At 38.8% G+C, this 23,863-nt stretch overlaps 2 protein-coding genes across 2 annotated transcripts in view; one reads left to right on the forward strand and one right to left on the reverse strand.

Moving 5' to 3' along the window:
- LOC129780610 (receptor-type guanylate cyclase gcy-5-like) overlaps positions 1–22,598 on the reverse strand; it is a 273,526-nt gene extending 250,928 nt beyond the window's left edge. The window contains exon 1 of the mRNA XM_055789065.1: positions 22,540–22,598. The gene's annotated coding sequence lies outside the window, so the exon portion shown is untranslated. The remainder of the gene's footprint in view (positions 1–22,539) is intronic.
- Positions 14,653–15,819, forward strand: LOC129780015 (uncharacterized). The gene has a single exon (XM_055787855.1). It carries the CDS (start codon positions 14,653–14,655, stop codon positions 15,817–15,819), a length of 1,167 nt encoding a protein of 388 aa, XP_055643830.1.
- Positions 22,599–23,863: the final 1,265 nt, after the last annotated feature.

The following is a 23,863-nucleotide window of genomic DNA, read 5'->3' on the forward strand; positions in this document are numbered from 1 at the left end:
AGAAGGAAAAAGTTTGTTTATACAGTCTGCTTTGGTGGTAAAACCAGCCACCGTAAAACACGGCACTTTTCAGGGCCATTAAACCTTTCAAAGAAGAGTTATTAAAAGTTTTTCACAATACCAATGCATTCTAAAGTGACATAATATGACATATAATATAAACTGATTTATTTTGCTTATGCTTGTTCTTGAACTTATTGGTGGTTGGGGTCTTTTAAATTGATCATTCAGTTTTCACAAATCCATGCATGGTTTCCGAATTAAACGTAGCTTCAAATTACAACACATTGTATGCAGGATGGCATTACTGAATTTTCTAGGTAGCAAGAACTGCTTTCTTTGGCTGATAACTGATGTTGAAAATTGACTGACGTTACAACTGTATAGAGATTGTATAGAAAAATAACTAAGGAGCAACATGATGAGCTATGTATTTCCTGCTGCTCTGTTCTTATTTTAAAGGACTTTAATCCGAAGGTCATCCATCGCTGTATTTACTGTTGGTTTTTCAGAACGCTTATAGCTCGTGTATTTCTCGACAGATCGTGAAGTTCGTCTCCAAAACCTCATTTCTCTTTCATTTTTATTTACTTTGTTTGCGGAGACTACGAATCTTACAATTCATTCGTCTTCGAACCCACAGTTTAAGGTACGGTAATGTGCTCAATAGTGAAATATATATATTAGTGAATGAGCTGAAGACCACCTATGCATTCCCTATCACAGCCATCATTTTGATTGTACGATATGTGCATACGCCGAAAGATGCCCGGCGTTGAACATTTAATAAGTACAAATCCTTCAGAAAAAAATCAAGAATTAAGTTTGTAAAAAAAACGCAAAAACACAACACCAATGGTTCTTTTCAGAACTCCCAACACGTTCATAAAGAGTGAACAGTAAACTAATCCGTTTTTCAGGTAGATAGGTAGGTGTTCACGTAGGAGAAGAAAATAAAACAATATATTTAACATATAAATTTAGCAAAAGCTGTCCCCTTTGTATAGTCCTACGTCACTGCGGTTATGTCCCCGACATTACCCACCCGTCTTTTTCCCTAACCTAATATAATCGAGTCTGTAGATAATCGCGTTTGGAAAATACTCTTTTTTCAAGGATCTTTTTAGGAAAAATTGTTAAATTCTTCTCAAATAAATATGCGGCTGCCGGAAATCCGGCTATCCGTCCTTGAAGCTTGCTGAATATCCGATATCCGGTATCCAGCCAGACCACTTTCCGCTTCATCACTCATTTTCGGTAAATTTTATTTTAAAACCACTGTATCTCCGGAACGGTAGCAGTGAGCTGAATTTTGTCGTGCACCTTTTTTATTGCAAATCGTGCCTACTTTCATAAAATCGGATCGAAAAAATTAATATTCCAAAAATTCTTATTCCAACAATTTTTAAAAATCCAACTGTCCACTGTGCGCTATAAGCATTATTAGCTATCCGCTGCAAACACAAAAAATCAAAACCACTTTTTTGAGAAATTGAGTTTTAAGTGTTATTTTCGGAATAAAATAAAAATTCAGCATTTTTCCATATAGCCCTAATAATAACCTAAATATTGCGGAAGACCAGTAAATCAATCGAACCAACCGTTTTTGAGTTATATATTTTTTTGAAAATTTTCAGGCAAATTTTGCTTAATTTTGTAATTTGTAAAATGGAAAACCGATTATACAAATTGTCCTTTTTGGTCATAAAGAATGCGTCTGCAAAACTTGAGCCAAATAAAAAAAATTACAAAAAAATCGATCTTCAAATTCGAATGAATTCAAGAATTTATATATCTATTGCTCATATTGATGATGGCTTACATGGCGGAGCTATTAAGCGGCTCAATACTAATCTCAACTAATGGGAAATTCGGAACTCGAATCGACGTTTCAGGAGGATGGTTTTTTTTTATTGCCTAGAAAAAATTCTTATTCCTACCTGTTCACTCGTCGCTTTGTGTTCGACCTGCCTGGAACAATTGCAATTTGGTATTGGAATTTATACTCAAGAAATTATATAATTAATTTAACTCAAATAAACAGTAATGGTTACATCAAATCCATAGTCAGCTACAGAGTTCGGTAGATTTTCCTTTTTAAATTGTTATGAAAACATTCGTTGGTATGCCAGTCGAGAAAAAGGAGCTCAATTTCACCCCGAAAACAAATATTTGAATAGCCTGAGAAAAATCATCACAAACAAATCATCTTGATTATTAGGGAAAAAAAACAATAGGACAGTTTCCATAATAGTCCCAATTCTGTTTTGATGCGGCAAATTCCGCTCCACTCTTTGAAACGCAAAAGAAACGAAGAGAATTAGTTTTTATGGCGCAAAACCAAGCAAAAGTTTTTTGATCCCACTGTGTTTGTGTACGCAATGTAAACCTGCGGTTCCGAATGGAATTCCTCATTTTGAGCGTCGAGCACGGGCCTACAAGCCTACATTAGTTACATTATAGCACTCGTTGGAGCCGAAATGGCAGTAAAGTGCGAGCGGGCGAGCGATCCGCCGTTGATAAAAACAAGAAAGATACCAGAGCGTCACAGAGCTTTGTGGTTTTGGGGCTAGAATGTTTCACCATTTGGTGGTTTGGTTGAAGAGATCGGCATCCGAGCCGTCTGTGTTGGTTGGATACATTTCAAGTCGGAACTTTGAGTGAAAAGTAATAAAACATTTAAGACGCACTACAGATGGCTCGACATCTGATGTTGTAATAAAAAAATACTGAACCCTCGCTGTTGTTGAAGTCGGTTTTAATCATCGTGAGTACCTGTGAAGAGACTCTCTTCACCATCCGAAAAACTGAATTATGTCTCGCGGAAACAAGATTATTGAAATGGAATGGCATTGACATTGCGCAATTTGCTGTTGGTACATTTTTAGGCAACGCTTACGGGCGCGAGGATTTGAATTTCCCATTTTTAGTACATATGCATTATATTCATGTGGTAGTAGCGCACACCATCGAAAAGCAATCGAACTTGAACTTTGAGTCAGCAGAAACGACAAGAGGGGCGTTACTGTGTTGGATTACTGCTGGCTGAATCTCAATGCTCCCTACCATCAATAAATATTAATTGACATCCAGTCAGAAGCGCTTTTAGCGTGACAAGATTTCATTTAGCCTGCAGGTACAAAAGCTAACACTCCCTTTTTGCAGAAGTCAATCTAGCGTCTTTTCAGTAAAATGATCAGTGTGGTTCGCCAGATTTTAAACATTCAAACCTCGTATATTTGTTCATTTTCAAAAACGTTGAGACATGAATTATTTTTTTCAATTTTGCCCGTAAGGTGCATAATTCAGAATTATGGTGGTCTGAAAAATCGAATGTTTTGCCAATACGCTCATTTTTGAAAAATTATAACTTTCTGCGATTTTTTTAATGCAAATATATTGACTTTTTGTGATTTTCAAGGTGCCGCCACCCAAAAGACTACAGCCTTTTATATCGTTTTCAGAAAGTTAAGACTTTTTATATAAAATGTCAAAGGTAATTTTTTTGTTTTGATATATACAACTTCATCTCGTTTTTATACTGATTTTGAAAAATATACTAATTTAGAAAAACTGACTTTCACACCGCTTGACCGAAAAAAATCTTTTCACATTAAATTAAAAGTATAAAAATTATCATTCTGGAATAAATGGTAAATGTCTATTTCTAGATGAAAATTATAATCAAAAAAAAATTAAGATTCTGATTTCTTATATTATTTTTTGGAAAGATGAGACTGTTTTACAAAGCATATCAAAAAGTCAAGAAGGTATGTATTTCGGTTCGGGAATATTTTAAACTGTTTTTCGAAAACACGTTAACACAATCCTTGTTAAAGGTATTCATTTTGTACTTCATTCTTCTCTTTTGACCTATCTCTTGTTTCTCACTTGATTAACACTTGCTTCTTTACTTGTTTGCTTGTGTCTTTGCTGCATCAGCACTGTTTTATGTACCAGCATGGGTACTTGAAACAACTATTAGGCACGTTTCTGTCTGATTACAAACAATATACCAACGTGCATACTTGTAGAATACATCTGGTATGTTTGTGTCAGACAACTGGGGAATGTTACTCGTCTGTTCATCAAGTTACTATTTTCGTTCTGAACCTATTTCTTTGTCTTAAACCGATTCGAATATATTTCACAAATTTATTGCTTTTTATTCGAGATTTTATTATTTTATAAACTCATAATATTTTCGTCCAAAATTGTTTTCATATTGATACACTTTTTAATAAGAAACATTTGTTATGTGCTGCAACATTCCAAACAATTGAAACATCAAACGATTATTTTCTAAGAAAATTATCCTCGAAAAATAAAAATAAAAAGATTTGTTATAATGTATATTTTTCACATCCTTATACCATAAAAATTAACCCCTCAACTAAATTAATTAAGGAATTGCACAAAATTACCTACTATTTTAGGAAAATTTGCTTCTAGGTTGAAAAGACTCGGAAAACAATCCAAAACGACAAAAAATTGAGAATTTTCAGTAAATTTTATTTTAAAATCACTGTATCCCGGGAACGTTAGCAACGGCATCTCTGTGTGAGATTGCTTATACTATGAACATTTATTGCAACAATATTATCTGTCAAAATTCATATTATTTTGATCGTGAGCGAACGTAAAATTCATAGACCAGTATTTGAGTGTGAAAAATAATAGGGGTTTTACTATACTATACATCGTGATGTGACTTTTAATACAAATTGTTTATTGATTTACGGGTTTCTGTAAATGAAAATAGTAAGTATGTACTGATAAAGTCTGCTTCATTTAATATTGGAACAAATTCTTTTGCTCATTGTAGCGCTCCTAGTGGACGGATTTGGAAACTTTTTTCACCCACGTGTCGGGAAATTCATTACCTTTCACTATGTATTTATGTCATAACACCAAACGATAGCATTTTGTAAACAACCGCCATGGAAGCCGAACGGAGAGATAAAATTGTGCACAGTTTTCTTGAAAATCCATTGTTGTCGGCATCTAAGCTAGCTAAACAGCTTAAAATGCCCAGAAATACCGTATGGCGTGTTATCAAGCAGTACAAGGAAATATTGACGACGGCTCGGAAGCCGCATTCGAAGCGTCGGAGTGGAACTGTCGACCGGAAACTGCGTGGGAAAGTCATCAAGGCCGTCACGAGGAATCCCAATCTTTCAGACCGCGATTTGGCCAATAAGTTCCAGGCCGCTCACAGTACGGTGCGACGAATTCGTCTCCGGGAAGGAATAAGGTCATTCCGAGCCAGCAAACAGCCAAATCGGACGCTGAAGCAGAACAATGTGGCCAGAATCCGTGCTCGAAAGCTGTACGACCAAGTGCTGACCAAGTTCGACGGATGTATTCTGATGGACGATGAGACCTACGTGAAGGCGGACTTTGGGCAAATCCCAGGTCAAAAATTTTATTTGGCGACGGCTCGGGGGGATGTACCTGCAAAATTTAAGTTCGTGTTTGCGGATAAATTCGCCCGCAAGTACATGATTTGGCAGGGGATATGCAGTTGTGGACAGAAAACCAAAGTCTTTCTCACTGACAAGACAATGACATCAGAAGTCTACAAAAAAAAGAGTGCCTACAGAAACGGATTCTGCCGTTTATTCGTGCCCACGACCGTCCAGTAATGTTTTGGCCGGACCTCGCAAGCTGCCATTACAGCGAAACGGTTATGGAATGGTACGCAACGAACGGGGTCAGCGTAATACCGAAGGACCTCAACCCCCCAAACTGCCCCCAGTTCCGGCCGATAGAGAAACACTGGGCAATCACGAAGCGGAGGCTTAAGGCAAAGGGAAAACTTGTTAGGAACATGACTCAAATGAAGAACTGGTGGAATCAAATCGCCAAAACGGTGGACGAAAAGGGTGTGCGCCGCCTAATGTGCCGTATGACGGGAAAAGTACGAGAATTTCTTCGAAACAGCAATGAATAATTTTTTTTATGAAAGAGTAAAGAAAATGCTACATTTGTATGAAAAACAAATTATGAATTCGTTAATAAATGACTGAACTACACGCAATTGTTTGTGTTTCAATAATAAATGAAGCAGACTTTATACTAATATTCTTTAAAATTTTGCTTTTTGTTTAAAGACAATGGGTCTTGGTAAAGACTGCAGTCCCGAAGAAAGACGGCTGATGAAAAAAAGTGCGATATGAGGGTAAAACATTTAAAGAAATGGCAGAAACCATCGGCTGCTCCCAGAATGAGCCCTGAAGTACCCGAAGAAAACGGAAACACGAGGACGGAAAAGGGAAACTAGTTCTAGGGATGACCGCCGAATACTGAAATTTTGTGAAAAAAGATCCTGCCTTTACATCTACAGCTATCAAAATAGAACTTGGACTGGAAGTAACGACTAGAACAATCCGGAACCGCTTGATTGATTGTAAATACCGTGCTCGTGTTGCCAGAAAAACTCCTTTCGTATCGGAAAGAAATCGTAAAAAAGACTGGTATTCGCTAAAAATTAGAATCTCAAACATGGAGTTAGCTATTCCAGAAATGTGCTATGGAGTGACGAAACAAAAGTAAATTTATTCGGTGCAGATAGCCGACATTATGTCAGACGTCCCAGAAATAACGAATTCTCTCCACAATACACAAAGAAGACCATCAAGCATGGCGAGTGTTGCATTACGGTATGGGGATGTTTTTCATGGCATGGCGTTGTACCTCTAAACTCTATTATGACACAGAATGAAGACTTTGCATCTTGAATGAAGTAATGCTATTATACAGAGGAAAACATAACAACAGGATAACGATCCTAAACACACCTCGAAAAAGGTGAAACAATTCGATGAAAAAGAAATTGACGTTTTGGACTGGCAAGCACAGTGTCCGGACCATAACCTAATCTTTGGAACGAGGCCAAGAGAAATGTCGCGAATATGAAACACAAAAACCGGGACGAGTTGTGGAACGCGATTCAAAAAGCTTGGTATGCTATTCCGGTAGAAACATGCCGAAGCTTGTCGATTCTCTGCCAAGACGTGGCGAAATTTATATGTAAAACTGTATAGCTTGTATGGCATCTTTGATGACGGCCATTTTGGATTTACATTTTTCATAAATAACTGTTTTCTTTTATGTAATCCGCCATGTTGTATCGTTCGCCATCTTGGATTTCAGTTTTTTCATAAATAACGGTGTTCTACTAGTCAAGCCCTTTCATTTAATACCCATATTGATGGCGTCATGTTATAGAGGCGGCCATTTTGAATTCGCATTTTTCATGAATAAATGTGTCCTACTACTATTTTTCATTTCCCTTTCGCCCTTTCATTTCATATCGATGGGGTTTTGAGAAAATATGTAATCGGCCGTCATCTTGAGTTTTCAATAGCATGGATACGCAGTTTTATAATTACAGAAGAGATAAAGATGTGTTCCAAATTTCAGATTAATCGGTCAGCAGAAAGCGATTTTAAATTTATGTTATTGTGGGACAGCGCTACAGACAAAGTTACAAAGTTACAAACGTACATACAATCGGGTCAAGCTAAACTAAACCGTTTAATAACATTTTTTAAACACCAAGAAAAAAGAAGATTCTTTTTCATTAATTCCCAAAGTTAATATGTTAAAAAAAAAATATTCTTGATATTTTTCTAATTTCTATTTTTTTAATCTTTTTTTAAGATTAGTTTTTTTTCACCACAATAGATCAAACTAATGGTCGCAGTGGTTCAATGCTCCTACAGAAGAAGATTAGTTTTTACACAAATTAATTCACCCATTACCATTTATAGGATTTTTTTTTAATTCAAACATTTTTATAGTTATAGTTTTTATTTTTAATTTTTTTTATTTTTAATTATTTATTTATTTATGTAACTTCTTTTTCTTCGAATGAAATATCCTTCTTCTCTATAAAATTATCAATTATATTATATTTTATATTAATTATATTTTTAATAGTTTTCTATTACATTGACAAAATAATTATTTTAATAATACAGTCAACTCTCCCTAACTCGGTATCCAAGGGACCATCGAGTTAGGGAGGTATCGAGATACAGAACATTTTTTCATATTTTTTTTTTATGCCACAAATTGCAAATATATGATGTTAGGGTAAGTGTCCCAATATTAGGGCTTAAAAATATGACCCAATTAGGAATAAACCAATTATGATACATGGGGTTTACTATAATTGGTACCATTGCGTATACAGGATATTACTATAATTGATTTGTTTTTGTGCATTAGTACATTTACCCTATGTGTACTAATGCGCATGTACTATTATACATTCTTTTCTCAAATTTTAATATAAATTTAAAATACATAGGATGTTTGTTTAGTAGGCAAATTTTATTGTAAAATGGAATTGGAAATGGAAAAGGAACTAGGTTTACAAAGAAAATATTAATTATGTATGTAATTCAAACTAAATTGTAACGATCACGCAGGAACTGTTCAATCGCAAAGAAATGTTCAAATAGTTTCACGGGAACATTTTCAGTTGATTGCAATATTTCGGACATATTCTTTAGGTTCAATTTAACGTTCGAAGGTGTAATTTCAAAACAATCAGCTCCATAGGACTACTATTTTCAACGTTTTTTTCAGCTTCTTCAACACTTTCCAGTATATCGGTGTCAGTCATTAGATCACAGCAAATCACGTTTTGATCCATTTCGCAATATTCATCAAATGACGATGAACAATCGAATGGTACTGCACTGTCGACAGCAGCAGGCTCACGACGCATTAATTCTGCCAGCGGAATATCATCATCATCATTTATGGAAAATCCGGCTTTCCTGAAGCAATTTTGAACAGTCTCAGATTTAACCTTGTTTATCCAAGAGCGTGAAAGTAATTCAATTGCATCCAATACCGATATATCTGAAGGGTCCTAGAGTATATTTGAATACAGTATGAGTGCTGAATAACATGAATGTAAAAAGGAAAAAAATACCGTTGTATCCTCCATTTCTAGCAGTCTTCGTTTTACTAATTCATGGCGATAGTACTGTTTCAGGTTCTTGATTATGCCCAAGTCCAGCGGCTGAACTACTGAAGTAGAGTTTGGTGGAAAAAACTGCAAATTTATCGATTTAAGCTTTGGTTGGAGAGATTTTGGGTGCGCTGTACAATTATCAACGAACATGACCACCTTTGAGGAGAAAGAGATATAAGTATGATACATTCCCATTACACAAAATTCCCGAATCAATACCTTTCTATTTTCATTGGAATATCTTTCGTCAAGTTGCATAATCCATTTCTCAAAAAGAATAGAGGTCATCCAGGCCTTGGTGTTACTCTCGTATATCACTGGTAATGATTTCTTCTTTTTGAAACACCGTGGGTTTTTACTCTTTCCAATGACCAGCAATGGTAGTTTATCGCTTCCGTGCATGTTGGTTGCACACATGACTGTCAGACGTTGTTTCGAATATTTTCCTCCGTGGCAAGCTTCTGATCGAAATGCAAATGTTTTGTCTGGCAAACATTTGTAGAAAAGTCCTGTTTCGTCTGCATTGTAGATATCACGTGCATCATACTCGGCGATTATACTGGGTAGGGTTTGCGAAATCCAGTTGTCCGTTACACTGAGATCTACACTGGCACTCTCGCCACATAGCTTCCGAAATGTCATCTTTTGCCGTTTTAAAAATTTACTTAGCCATCCAGAACTTCCTTTAAAATTGGGAATTCCCAGTTTCTGGGCAAATTCGCAAGCCTTCTCCCGAGGAATAGAACCTGAGAGAGGTAAATTATTCTCTCTGGCTCGATTGACAAAAATTTCCATTGACCGTTCCAGCTTCTCGTTCCCAACCAACCTTATACGCTTTTTGTCCACATTCAATTTTCCCATCCGATGCCATTTTTCCTTTTGCTTGAATAGTGTTGACACCGTACTTTGTGCAATACTGAAATCTTTTGCAACTTCAGACACCTTTCGCCCATACTTTTCGACCTGCTCGATGATGCTCAAACGTTGCGCTATAGGTTGCGCTTGAAAGGTTTTCCCTGGTTTTCCATACTTGAAAAAAAATCCTTGATAATACGAACACTTCGTCTTCACTTTCAAGAGCAATTGAAATGACAGCTAGAAAAGCACAAAAGCAAGTACGCGAAGATCAATCGAGTTAGCGAGGTACAAATCCATGGAAAAATGAAACAAAGCCCATCGAGTAAGAGAGGCATCGAGTAAGGGAGGTATCGAAGAATGAATGTAAAATCAAAGGTGCCATGAAATTCATCGAGTTAGGGAAAATATCGAGTTACTGAACATCGAGTAAGGGAGAGTTGACTGTATATTAATTTATTTATTAGAAATTTATTAATTTTTAAATCTTTATGTGCAGAATATATTTCATCACTAAATAAAATATATAATTTTGCTACAAATTTGATTACCTGACTTTTAATTAACTATTTATTTTTAACGTTTATAGTTACAGTGAAAAAATTATAAAACATTATGGCATTAGACCTATATTTAAATTAATATGTTAAACTAATGCGCCATTACAAAATACTCACCCCTTGTTCAAAATTATAAATAATACATTTGTAGACCTATCGACCCCATATATTATTTCTATTTGATGAAATATTGGATCCCTTATATAATTTTGATCAATTATTCAAATTTCAACAGACCTTTTTTTGGCAGTGCACTATTTTTTTAGCAATACACAGCAGATATTGAAACTGCTTCTGATAGAGTAAATCATATTTATCGAGATTATAATAACGGGTGATTACTCCGAATTCCTCACGCAGACGGAGCATCATTTTTTGTTTTTTTGCATGTTTATTCACACATGTAGGACGAGGAATTTATTATAATCGATTTCTTTATATCTCAATTACATTAGAGGAAATAATTATATATATGTATAACAATAGCCTGAGACATCAATAAAGGAAATAATAAAACGAATGAGCAATTTAACAAATAAAAGGATGTTTTGCGAGCGAATGCGAAGGTAAATCATGTATTATGCATTCTTTTTTTCTTTCAACTTCGTTCCCATGAATGTTTTTTTTTTATCTCATTTATTTATTTATTAGGCTCATTAGCATTTTAGCTGTAACAGAGCCGGGTTTTGATCGTGTACATGTACATATGTTTATGTTTCTATAAATTGTAAATTACACGGTAGTTAGTAGTAGCCATTTAGGCGTAAGGGTATTCTTTCTGTTCATCCATTGTTCAGCAGACCAGACAGCGGAGACAGTTGATATTGATCATTGTTGAGTTATTTATAGAACAGCAGCCCGATGTGTCTTGCAGAGCAGAGCAGTTGTATGGATGAATCGATCTTATTTCGACCGTGTATCGATTTCCATCGCTGATGATGGTTGCGTGGACGTAGTTATTCTATAACAACACAAAGATGGTCAATTGAGGGCCCTGAGTTTGAACTCACGATCGATCGCTTGGTAAGCGAACGCGTAACCAAGTGGCTACGAAGACCCCCAACCCCCATGAATGTTGTATGTAACACAAAATTGTGTGCAATAGTTCGTTCTATCAAACAAGACCTTTTTCGAATGTAAACATTAGGGTGCCAATGAATGTATGGGAAAAAACGACCCTAAAATTTCAAAAAGTTACCCTATACAAAATGTTCACCACCTCGAAAAAAACACCCTATACCAAATTTCAGCTCAATCGGACTTACGGGAGTGGCGCAAAGCGGTCAAAGTTTGAGTTTTTTGAAAATCGATAAATCACCCAAGGGAGATTTTGGGATTTTCGAAAAATATTTTTTGATGCCAAATGTTTTAAAATTGCATGAAACGTCGAGAACTAGTGTCATTTCGAAAAAAAATTTTTATCGAAAATCGTCACTCTGGGACTTGTTTTTTTTTGGAGTACGAAACGAGAAGTATGGTTTTGGGTGCCAATAAGAATATGTATCTCGATTTTTCATCCGGAACTTGCTACGAAATGTTGATTTGCACGATAATATGCGCTATGCAAAACATTAGCTCATTTTGACTTCATTTACTGGTGTCACAGACGTTAAAATTTGAGTTTTTGGAAAACCGAAAAATCAGCGGAAATCGGGGTTTTAAAAAAAAAATTTGATGTCAAATGTCTCAAAATTGCATCATTCGAAAATCGATTTTTCAGGCGGAAAAACGACCTAAAAACATTTTTTGCCGAAAGTGCCGAAAAAACATTTTTTTTGACAAAATTTTTTTTCGAGATTTACAGTTATCTCGAAAAATTTTTAATGCAATTTAAAAACGTTTGGCATCAAAATTTTGTTTCAAAACCTCGATTTTCAAAAAAAATCAAATTTTAACGGGTATGACACCAGGTAATGAAGTCCGAATGAGCTAATATTTCGCATAGGGTATATTATCATGCAAATCAACATTTCGTAGCAAGTTCCGAATGGAAAATCGGCAAACTATTTTATTGGCACCATTGCTTTACATGATAATGACTGATGCATCCATCAGTCAATCACAGACCAAATATTTAATCAAAATCGCCGAATTGCTCATGGAAATTCACAGAAAATGAAACGCAGTTCCTCGAATGTTTTTGTGATTGCTGATTGTTGATTCTGTTACTTATCGAGAAACTTAATATCGAGCATCCCTAAGTGTGCTACCGAACAGCTGTGTTTGTTTACGTGAGTGTCTATTGTTTATAAAGTAAATAACAGCAATAGACAAAACAGCTGTTCAGTCTGCAGATAATTCGTCATTCTGCATTTCACAGTGTTCGCGAATAAACCACAATTTGAATTTTACGCAAGTGCGTTTGAACTTTGAAAAGTGTCCGAAAATTATTATCCGTGCGCGAACATATTGGTCCTTCGAGCCGGATCATACAGTGTAAAACAGTTTCTCGGGCACTTCTAACGACTGTGTGAAACAGTGCGGGCAATTATTGTGCAATTTCATTGCCAAAATTGTACCGAGAACAGTGCAAAACAATAGATGCGGATGAGGAAAAAGGCAGCAGTGAGAATAAAGTGTAACACAGAACAATAGTGGTATACAGAGTAGCTCGCCATTGCTACGTTCGTCTGCAATTGTGGTGCAACAGGAGCCATTGCAGCCATCGAACAGTGGAACTACATCGTCGACCGAAAGTTTCAGGACAGCGGTATCGGACTGGACTGGAAAAGGAAGGCAACCTAAGTATAAAAAGAGCATCGGGGTAAGGTGTCGTGCTGCATGAGACGCATTTGATCGATTGTGTGGTGAAAATAAAAAAAATAAGAATAAATAAATAAAATTTAAGAAAAATTGCATGCGAGTGTTTTAATCAGCAGTTGTGTTAATATTCCCTGAATTTCTGTATTATTATTGGATTGTTGACTGATTCATTATTATAAAACGGTTATATTCTACTCTGTCAAATTTGATTGGTTGTATCATCAATAAAGTCAGATGCGTTTGTGGATTGTCGAGTGTATTAACATTGTAGTTAAAGTGCAGTGTCCTGTGAATAGCAATGGCAAACGATTTACGAACATTGATGAGGCGTGAGCGTCAGCTGCAGAGCACCTTGGATGGAGTACAACAATTCATCCAGGACTACGATGCTGACCGGGACTTCCGGCAAGTGGGCGTTCGACTACAGATGCTTGAGCAGTTCTTCAACGAATTCTACTTAATCCGTGGAAAAATCGAGCAGCTACTGGAGAAGTCGACGGAGCCAACAGAACATGAAACAGAGGAAGAAATGCTTCAGCGTTTGGAGGACGAAAGCTGTGATGTAATCCAGAAGTTCGAGACTCGTTACTGCACATTGAAAGGGGAACTCTGGAACTACAAGCTGAAAGAGTTGTTTCGAGAAACACTGTTGAAGAATCCACTGTGCAGGCTGGAGCAAACTTTTCAAAGATAAAACTTCCTGAATTACGATTGCCTACATTCACTGGAAGAATCTGCGATTGGGTACCTTTCCGTGATACATTCCACAGCCTCATACACGTAAATACGCAGCTAACAGAGATCGACAAATTCACCTACCTCAGATCAGCGTTGTCGGGAGATGCTCTGCAAGAGATCAATTCCATTGATTTGTCATCGGCAAATTATAGCGTGGCATGGGCAGCTTTGGAGAGTCGTTACGAGAACAAAAAACTAATCGTAAAAGCGCATCTTGATTCACTGTTTGCATTGGAAGGGTTGCGTAAAGAAGGTTATCAACCATTTAGTCGGTGAATTCGAGAAAAATTTGCACATGTTAGAGAAAATTGGTGAAAAAACTGCACAGTGGAGTAAGATTTTAGCATATATGCTCTGCTCAAGATTGGATTTTATAACTCTGAGGCATTGGGAGACGCATCATAATTCGAAAGAAGTCCCAACCTACCAGAAGCTGATCGCTTTTCTACAAAATCACTGCTCCGTTCTACAATCCGTTGCCCTGCGAAGCCCACCAGACCCGATCATCGACCTGTGAAACCAGCAGTTTGTCATACATCAGTGAAATCATCGAAACGGTGTCCATTCTGCAACGAATCGTGGCATTCAGCATTTCTGTGTAGTAAATTCCAGCGAATGAAAATAAACGAGAGAAGTGAAGCTGTGGATAGATTTAAATTATGTCGAAATTGTCTTCGTCCAGGACACTTCGCTAGAAATTGCACAAGCGGAGCCTGTCGTCATTGCCGACAGCGTCATCACTCAATGTTACATTCCGAACAAACAAGATCCTCCGGTCCACAACCGTTAACGAATCCTTCAACATCACACCAACAGTCACCACAGTCGCAATCCATAACATGTAATCAGAATTCGAATTCACATATACATACCGCATACCCAACTACCTCGCAAATCTCCAACCCACAATTCACCACACAACACGCCACCCCCGGGCAAAGCTATGTTGCCCTCCCAGTCACACAAACACAAGACGTCCTGCTATCAACAGCACTGGTTGAAGTAGAAGATCATTTTGGAAACACAATGCTGGCACGTGCACTACTGGACTCGTGTTCTCAGCATTGTCTGATGACACGTAGCTTCTCTACGAAACTCAATTTTGAACAAGCATCTGTTCACCTAAACATCCAAGGGATTGGATCATCGCAGTCTGTTGCTACGAAGTCAGTCCGTGCCGTTGTTCGTCCACGTTCCAGAGAAATTTCGCAGTACGCTGAAGAGATCCAGTTCTATGTGTTGCCGAAGTTAACTGTAGAATTGCCGACTGCGAGTTTCGACCCTACAGGCTGGGATCTTCCTGAAGCTGCATCCCTAGCTGATCCACAATTCTTTGCATCGAGTACAATCGATCTCATCATCGGAGCTGAGTACTACATGGACTTGCTGAGAGAACGCCGAAGAAAGGCTGCAATGGAGGGCCCTACATTACAGGATACAGTATTCGGTTGGATAGTTTCCGGTCGTATTTCCAACAGTTTTGGATCGCCATCACTGGTGCATGTATGTTCAGACAGTGAAATACATGATCAGCTAGCTCGATTTTGGGAACTGGAAACCATTCGATCACCGAGTACTTTTCCAGTAGAAGAGTCTGCTTGTGAGAACATCTTCGACGAAACAACCTTCAGAGACGAATCGGGACGATTCGTTGTCACACTGCCAAAGAAAGGAGATGTCATCATTCGTCTTGGAGAGTCAAAGGGGATTGCTACGAAACGGTTCATGAGTTTGGAGCGTCGCTTTGCAAGGGATCCTGAGTTAAGAGCTGTGTATACGGAATTCATGCACGAGTATCAAGCGCTTGGTCACATGAAGGAAGTTCAGGGAGAAGCTGCCAACAAAAGCTACTACTATTTACCTCACATGCTGTTCTCAAGCCGGACAGCACCACAACGAAGCTCCGTGTAGTATTCGATGGCTCTTGTCCCACATCAACGGGAATTTCTCTGAATCACGCTCTCATGGTTGGCCCCGTTGTTCAAGATGAGCTGATTGACATAATTCTACGTTTCCGACTGCATCGATACGCGCTAGTTGCAGACATTGCCAAGATGTACCGTATGGTCCAAATCCAAGAAAATGATCAGCATTTACAAAGAATATTGTGGCGAGACTTATCTGATCAACCCATCCGTACTTTTGAACTGACAACTGTTACATATGGCACCGCATCCGCTCCTTATTTAGCCACGAAATGCCTTCAGCGACTAGCCGAATTATCACATCAAACTCACCCTGCCGCAGCTGCAGCGTTGAGAAAAGGCTTCTATGTAGACGATTTGCTGTATGGAGTAGACAATGTAGACGAGGGAAGAACATTGATAGAAGAAACAGTTATTGAAATCTGCAGGATTCTTGCTTCGAAAATGGAATTCAAACTGCAAAGAGTTGCTGGCAGATGTACCCAAAGAATTATCGGATGACCGCTCTATTTTGCAGTTGGATTCATCATGCTGTGCAGTGAAAACATTGGGGATTGTTTGGGAAACATCTACTGACAGCTTCCGCTTCCACACTCCAGCCTGGAACTTTTCAGAAATAATTACCAACCGAACAGTCCTTTCAGATGTATCACGCCTTTTCGATCCTCTTGGACTTGTGGGTCCAGTTATCATACAAGCGAAAATCTTCATACAGGAGCTGTGGAAACAGAACTACGAATGGGATGAGCCGCTGACCGCTGGGCACCAGGAACAATGGCAACAATATAGGCTATCCCTCAAAAGTCTAGACGGAATTCAAGTTCCCCGATGGGTAGGACTGCGACGAAATGTAGTAGCTGTCGAACTTCACGGATTTTGTGATGCGTCGGAGAAAGCATATGGAGCTTGTATCTACGTCAGAACAGTTGTTGAAGATGGTTCCGTGTCGACCAGATTACTTATATCTAAATCCCGAGTTGCACCGCTGGAGAATTTGAAGAAAGGGAAGAAAATGTAATCCATTCCTCGATTAGAGCTATCAGCTGCGCTTCTACTGTCACATCTCTACGACAAGATCGTTCACTGCACTCAGATCGATGCCATGGCATTTTTCTGGACCGACTCTACAATCGTTACCTGTTGGATATCATCACCACCGTCTCGTTGGAAGCAGTTTGTAGCTAATCGTGTATCTGAGATCCAACACATCACGCAGAAAGGGGTTTGGAAGCATGTTGCAGGCGAACAAAATCCTGCAGACATCATCTCTCGCGGTATGAATCCAGCACAGCTTCAGTATCAGCACAACTGGTTCAATGGTCCAAATTGGTTGCTGTGGGATAAAACAAATTGGCCTCACGCAAAGGAATGTACAGAGAGTGATATCGAGCCTATGGATCTGGAAGAAAAAAGTGTTACTGCAGTCCTTCCCATTGCTAACTTCAACGATATTTTTTGTTTACGGTCTTCTTTGTTGGACTTGGTACGCCTATCATCGTGGATTTTACGCTTTCGTCATAACGCTCAAGCCAGGAACAGAAGTAACCGAAGAAACGGGTTCCTCACAGTGGACGAACAGGATGAAGGCCTAAGGCTGCTAATTCGGCTATCTCAACAGGAATGTTTTCCCCAAGAACTGGTAGATTTGTTTAAAGGAAAGCAAGTAAAGCCGTCATCCAGAATCGTTTCACTAAAGCTAGTGGAGGGCATAATTTGTGTTGGCGGCCGGCTCCAAAATGCAACAATATCTCCCAGTCGCAAGCATCCATTTGTTCTAGACCATCGTCATCCTCTCACAAAATTAATTGTAGTCCATTATCATCGGAGAAATTTTCATATTGGACAGCAGCAGCTAATTGCCATGGTGAGAGAGCGTTTTTGGCCAACAAACATCCGCAATTTAGTCAGAAAGGTGATACATGAATGCATTCCTTGTTTTCGTGCAAAACCCAAGGCCCTGGAGCAATTAATGGCCGATTTACCACCAGAACGAGTAACTCCATGCTGTGCATTTCGTCGTGTAGGCGTTGACTACTGTGGACCATTCTACGTTTCATACCCTCAACGTCGCTGTCGACCCGTCAAATGTTTCGTTGCTCTCTTCGTTTGTTTAGTCACCAAAGCAGTACATCTGGAATTAGTAGCAGATCTCCCAACACAAGCATTTTTAGCTGCACTGAAGCGGTTCTTCTCTCGTCGTGGCAAACCTGATCTGATCATGTGTGACAACGCAAAGAATTTTGTTGGAGCAAGGAGGGAGATCGATGAACTTCGAAAACTATTCCAGACTCAACGGTTCCAGGAAACAATGGTGAGAGAAGCTGCTATCGACAGAATACAATTCCGGTTCATACCAGCTAGATCGCCAAATTTCGGCGGATTGTGCGAGTCTGCAGTTAAGTCGTTTAAAACGTTGTTTAAGCGAACTCTTGGCACACGTAGCTTGGTGTACGACGAGATGCAAACAATCCTTGCGCAGATCGAAGCAATCCTGAACTCTCGACCCCTGACACCCATCAGATTTCGAAGCTTTAACCCCTGGACATTTCTTAGTGCAAAGACCACTGACAGCGATTGCAGAACCAGACTTGGGAGCTATTCCGGACAATCGATTATCGGCATGGCAGAGAGTGCAGCAGTTCACTCAACAATTGTGGAAAAAGTGGTCGAGCCAATACCTATCGGACCTTCACAACAGAACAAAGTGGACCCGAAAAAGAGATAATCTAGCAGTGGGCACAATGGTTGTTCTGAAGGATGACAATATGCCCCCATTGAGATGGCAGTTAGCTAGAGTTTCCCAAATTCATCCAGGAGAAGACGGAAATGTGCGGGTAGTCACAGTTCGCACTAAGGATGGAAGCTACAGACGCGCAATTTCAAAGGTCTGTATACTGCCTATAAAAGACAATATTCCAACGGCTGATGGGGAGAACTAGGACTCCTCCAACGGCGGAGGTCGAGAGGCCTCCGCAACCCCAGTTAAGTTATGCGAATTTTTGAATTTCAAAAAGCTAATTGAAATTTTTTTCTCAGCGTTACTATACCTATTTTTGCTTCTCAAAGCACTTGACACTCGAAGCTTACTTTGCTCGTGTCCTCTATCAGCTGAAAAAAGGTAATATGTGTCGTTTCGGTGGTGGTCCAGATTGCATGAAGGGTGTTACTCATTTTATTAAGTCGGGTTGAGGTTTAAAACCACAACGGTGCCTTGCGCCAGCGCTGTCAACAGCGCCCTGTATCACGTGTCACTAAATCGTGAACTTCGTTTGATTTCTTCGAGAGGTCCCCAAGGAGCATGGAATATTGTCGGCCAGCCTATCTTTGTTGTCATCATCGGAAAATCAAACAGCTTCAGTCAGTTATCCAGCGAGTCATCAACGCCAACTGGCGTCAGCGGAGGCCATGGGGCCTCCATCCAGGGAAGTCGTTTCATGTTTCATAAATTCAAGTTAAAAAACACCCTCTCATCTTATTCAGTGTTTGTCGGATACCATCACCGGAGACATCAGTCCAACAACAGCGTGAAGCAGAACATTTCTACACAACCTCAACGGAGGCACAACAGTTGATCTATGCAGTGAACTCATCATACGAGAAGGTCCAGTCAGTCCACCTGAGTCCAGTTCAGTACACCAAGAAGCAGCCATCAGTAAACGAGTTTTGAAGCAGTAACAGCAGACAAAATATATGCCACTCTCAACCAATAAATCGAACATCGAGTAGAAAAGAACACTGCAATTGAAAGCTGAAACAAAAGTTTGAAATCCAGTGTATTTCAAGGCGGCCGGCTAATGTTGATTCTGTTACTTATCGAGAAACTTAATATCGAGCATCCCTAAGTGTGCTACCGAACAGCTGTGTTTGTTTACGTGAGTGTCTATTGTTTATAAAGTAAATAACAGCAATAGACAAAACAGCTGTTCAGTCTGCAGATAATTCGTCATTCTGCATTTCACAGTGTTCGCGAATAAACCACAATTTGAATTTTACGCAAGTGCGTTTGAACTTTGAAAAGTGTCCGAAAATTATTATCCGTGCGCGAACACTGATCGCTGATAAATCTTCCATTATAATATTGCCCTCTTCGTCAGAGTCGGTTATTTTTACAACCACGATGAAACTCTCTTCCACAATTATTCCTTGCGTACAATACGCATTTCCAGTCTATTTTTACGCTGCGAATTTTTTTCCCGGCAAATTAATTCCGAATGGCACCCATGCCTCCCCCTGGTTCATCGGGTTTACACAGGCTTTCAGTTACTGCGTCGTAGAATTTACTTTTTTCTCTCCCCCGTAGCACACGAGCCAGAAGTGAAATTGATTGTCCACAGCTTGGCCACCTGCAATTATTCGATTCGATGCGCACAAGCGGTGGGAAATTCATTCCGCACTATAGGTTTACATTTGTCCACTACGTAAACACAGGGGCTAATGGGCTGATAATATCCAGGAAAGATATTGGTACCCGTGGGTTCGTACAGTTCAGACCTGAGCATGATACCGACCGCATTGCGTCGCTGTTCAAACAATACGCAAGCGATGGTCCGATCCCTGTGGAGTTCAACGGCTGTCCACAATGAAAGTAGCTTTCTTCCCCTTGACTCACTCAAACATTTATTCTCGAGACGTTTTTCCCACGGTGACACATTTGCGATTTTTCTTTTTTCGCTTCCGGGATGCCGTCAGTCGTCGATTGTACCATTTTTTCCACCCCTCTGCGCTAAATTAATTAACTTGATTATGTCCTATTTGCCGAGAATCAACTTCAGTGCCATGTCGCAGTCACAATCTCTTATGGTTTCAGTCGAGCCTAGATTTTTTTGTTTGGAAAATCTCCCCCCTCACAGATGGAGCCAAATTTAGCACGCAATAAAGAAAGGACGGACGAAACGTGAAATTGGCTTTCCACTTATCGATTCCGTTCAGGGTGCGCATGTGTGAAGGGCGAACGTAAACGGTAAACTTTCGGCCTAGCGCTAACTAAATTTACCAATTAAACCCACCCGGAGAAGCTACCAACGCTGATAAAAGTTGTACTGCGAGAGGCGAAGAAATAGGGGGATAGTTAGTGGGGCGGTCCGATGGGACGAACGTCGTCTCATGTCAAAAGTTTCGATTGGTTCAGATCGTACCGTGGAGAGAGATATTTATATCAGATTCTAATTCCGTTTCGATTGATTTTGTGCAAAGCTCACCCCGTGAATCCGAGGGTTCGCTCTCGGGGCCCCAAAATTCCCTAGAAGGGTAATACCGCATATCACCCAAAAATAAAATAAAGCCTTTTCCATATTCATTCCATTACCACGTATTACTGAAAGGCACACACGAGTTCGTAGTTTACCCACGTTTTGGAATGCGTGAGGGAAAAGCCTCTCTGGGGGAAAAGATAGCCGCCACAAAAGACGCAGCAGCAGCACCGGGAGAAAGAACGCCTCCAAGTGCGAATAAAAAATCGATTTCTCTGTCAAGGTCGGTTCGATGGCACGCTTTAGTGTTCTCCCGAGTCTAACACTGACGCGCAGTCGAGCCCAGAGATGCCAGGTTCACGGAAACATCCGTAGATATACGTAGATTTAATTTCATGATCCACAGAAACAAAAATCTACGGGATTTAATATAATCTCTACAGATTAAGGTTAATGTTAACGGTTCTCTCCCTCTGTTCCTTCTTCTTTTTCGACTGTGAAATCCCAAAATCTCATCTGAAATTTAAATCTACATTGAAGAATCAAAATCTGGAACATAACATATGACAAAAATATAAAATTTTATTTAAAGGTCTGAATTCGGGATACAAAATTCGAATGCAAATACGACAAATCTAAAATTTGAATATCGATTCCAAAATCTAAATCTTGTATTTGGACCTTGAATCACAAATTGAAGTTACATGCAGAAATACATACAGAAACCATAACTAGAGTTGGAATTCAAGGAGGAAACCATTGAAAATCAGAGTATTCGATTTTTTAATTTTTACATTTTTGGGTAGTTTATAGCATTAAAAATGTACACGACCCAAAAACGTAAAGTAACTAGTTTGTGAATAATTTTCTTCTTCATTACAACGCATCGCAATTGCGTTTATTTCGGCATCTTTTTTGGAACATTTAAACATGTAAATCCAAAATTGACAATATAGATTCTGAATTCCGAGTGTGTAAATTCCGAAATCTGAAACTGAGTATCTTAAGAAGGAATCGTGTATGAGAATTCGCATTAAGAGAATCGAGAACGGGAACAAGAACAGATCTGAAGTCTCAAGCTTAGAATCCAACGCTGGGTTCCAGATCTGAATATTAAGTTTCGATTCTTTCTTCTGAGATTTTAATCAGAAACTAAAATGATAGATTCGAGATCTGATTCTAGATTCGCTGAATTCTGATATCTGGAATCTAAATTTAAATTCAGAGTATGAAAATTGTACCTGAATCTAGAATATGTGTTCGTGGAATCGGAATTCCGAGTCTCAAGTCTGGATCGTGAATCAAATTTGTATCTGAAATTGTTTTTCATAAACCAATATAATTATAATACATTCATGTATTATTTTTTGTATGCTTACCAGTACTCAGTACTCAGTACTTCAATTGTTTTTTCTTTTATTTACATTTTCCCTCTCATTTTATGGATCCCATTAACAGAAATATTATTTTTCACTGGGGTCCATGTATTTTTGTTCTTCATGTTTTTGTTCACTCACCTCGTTTCTAGATGTTTGTGTCCGGTTTTCCTTTTTTTATTAATTGAAGCCCAACTGTAGGATTCTAAAATAAGAGTATCATCGAAATGGGGGTGAGTAGAGGGCAAAAAAAATTAAAAAATTAAATAAAAAAAGTTGAAACAAGACGGTCAGTGGAAAGTATTGGATACATGTTTATTCTATTCCTAAAGAATGTATCACGTCTATAAGCGGAAATCAAATCTCGCTTGTGAAAATGTAAAAAATCGTTTAACAGGTTGCGGAGATATGGGATTAGCACTGGAGTGGCGGAAATAGACCGACAAAAATTAAGCGAAAAAGACAAAAAAAACTCATTAGCTAGTTAGCATGGCATAGCAAAACCATTTATCCATAATTTAAAAAAAAGGGTTTGATTACTGAAATGCCAGTTTTTTTTTTCAAGGAGTTCGGGTTGAGCAACGAAGCAAACTAGACGTGTTTGCTCGCGCTCTGTCTCTGCGAGTGTCGGTGCTAGTTTTCTACGACGAAAAAGTGTTTACTTCACGAAATTGTATATTTCATAATTCAGTGCGTTACAATGCAGGGAAATAGATTTCCTAAAGAATTGCTGTAGAAATCATAACGAAAATTAAATTGTTCCCCGAAGTTTTTCTCTTATGAATTGTAGCGTTACCTGTGTTACCTGTGTAAACACCGTATTCGTGCGGTGTTTTTTTTTCTTACTCGTCGCGTGTGTATGCTGTGGAAAAAACTTTTGCACCCCATACTTGAACCATGTTTTATTATGTGGCCAGTAAAAACAACTCTCTCGCACTAGCGAAGTGTGTGTATGTGCAAGTGTATATATTTATTGGTTGCATAGCATTGAGTGAGAACATTTCTACATCGTTGTAGAAGTTGATCGTAGTGTTTGCATTCACCCATCACACGATATGTATGACAGCGGCATTTGCTCGGTTTATTTTGTCGCGTTCGGTGTGCGCTCTTGTCTCCATCTTCTATCGCGGAAATTGTATATGTGGCTGTGCCGTATCGATTTTATCACTGAGGAATGAAGAATCGCCAATTGCCAGCCCGCGCGAGGTTTACTTCCGTTTCATTATTCCATCCTCTTTTTCATACCCTTAGAAAAATCCTCGGTCGAAAACTACTAAATACATTTGGTAATGCAAAATTAGTAGAATGTACAAATTTTTTGTACATATTGTTAACAAACCCGCATCCCTACCAGAGATTAGTATATTTTACTCGATAACATTAGTAAGCTTGGATATTGTCATATCTGAAAACTGGTGAGAAAAGCGCGTATTAACCATTTTCATTGTTCCCAATACGGAGGTAT

Source organism: Toxorhynchites rutilus, chromosome 3, assembly GCF_029784135.1.
Source record: "Toxorhynchites rutilus septentrionalis strain SRP chromosome 3, ASM2978413v1, whole genome shotgun sequence".
NCBI classification, from domain to species: Eukaryota; Metazoa; Arthropoda; class Insecta; order Diptera; family Culicidae; genus Toxorhynchites; species Toxorhynchites rutilus.

Excerpts from the sequence above, each read along its gene's own strand:
- LOC129780015 (XM_055787855.1), top strand. The coding sequence starts at position 14,653 with ATGTTACATTCCGAACAAACAAGATCCTCCGGTCCACAACCGTTAACG.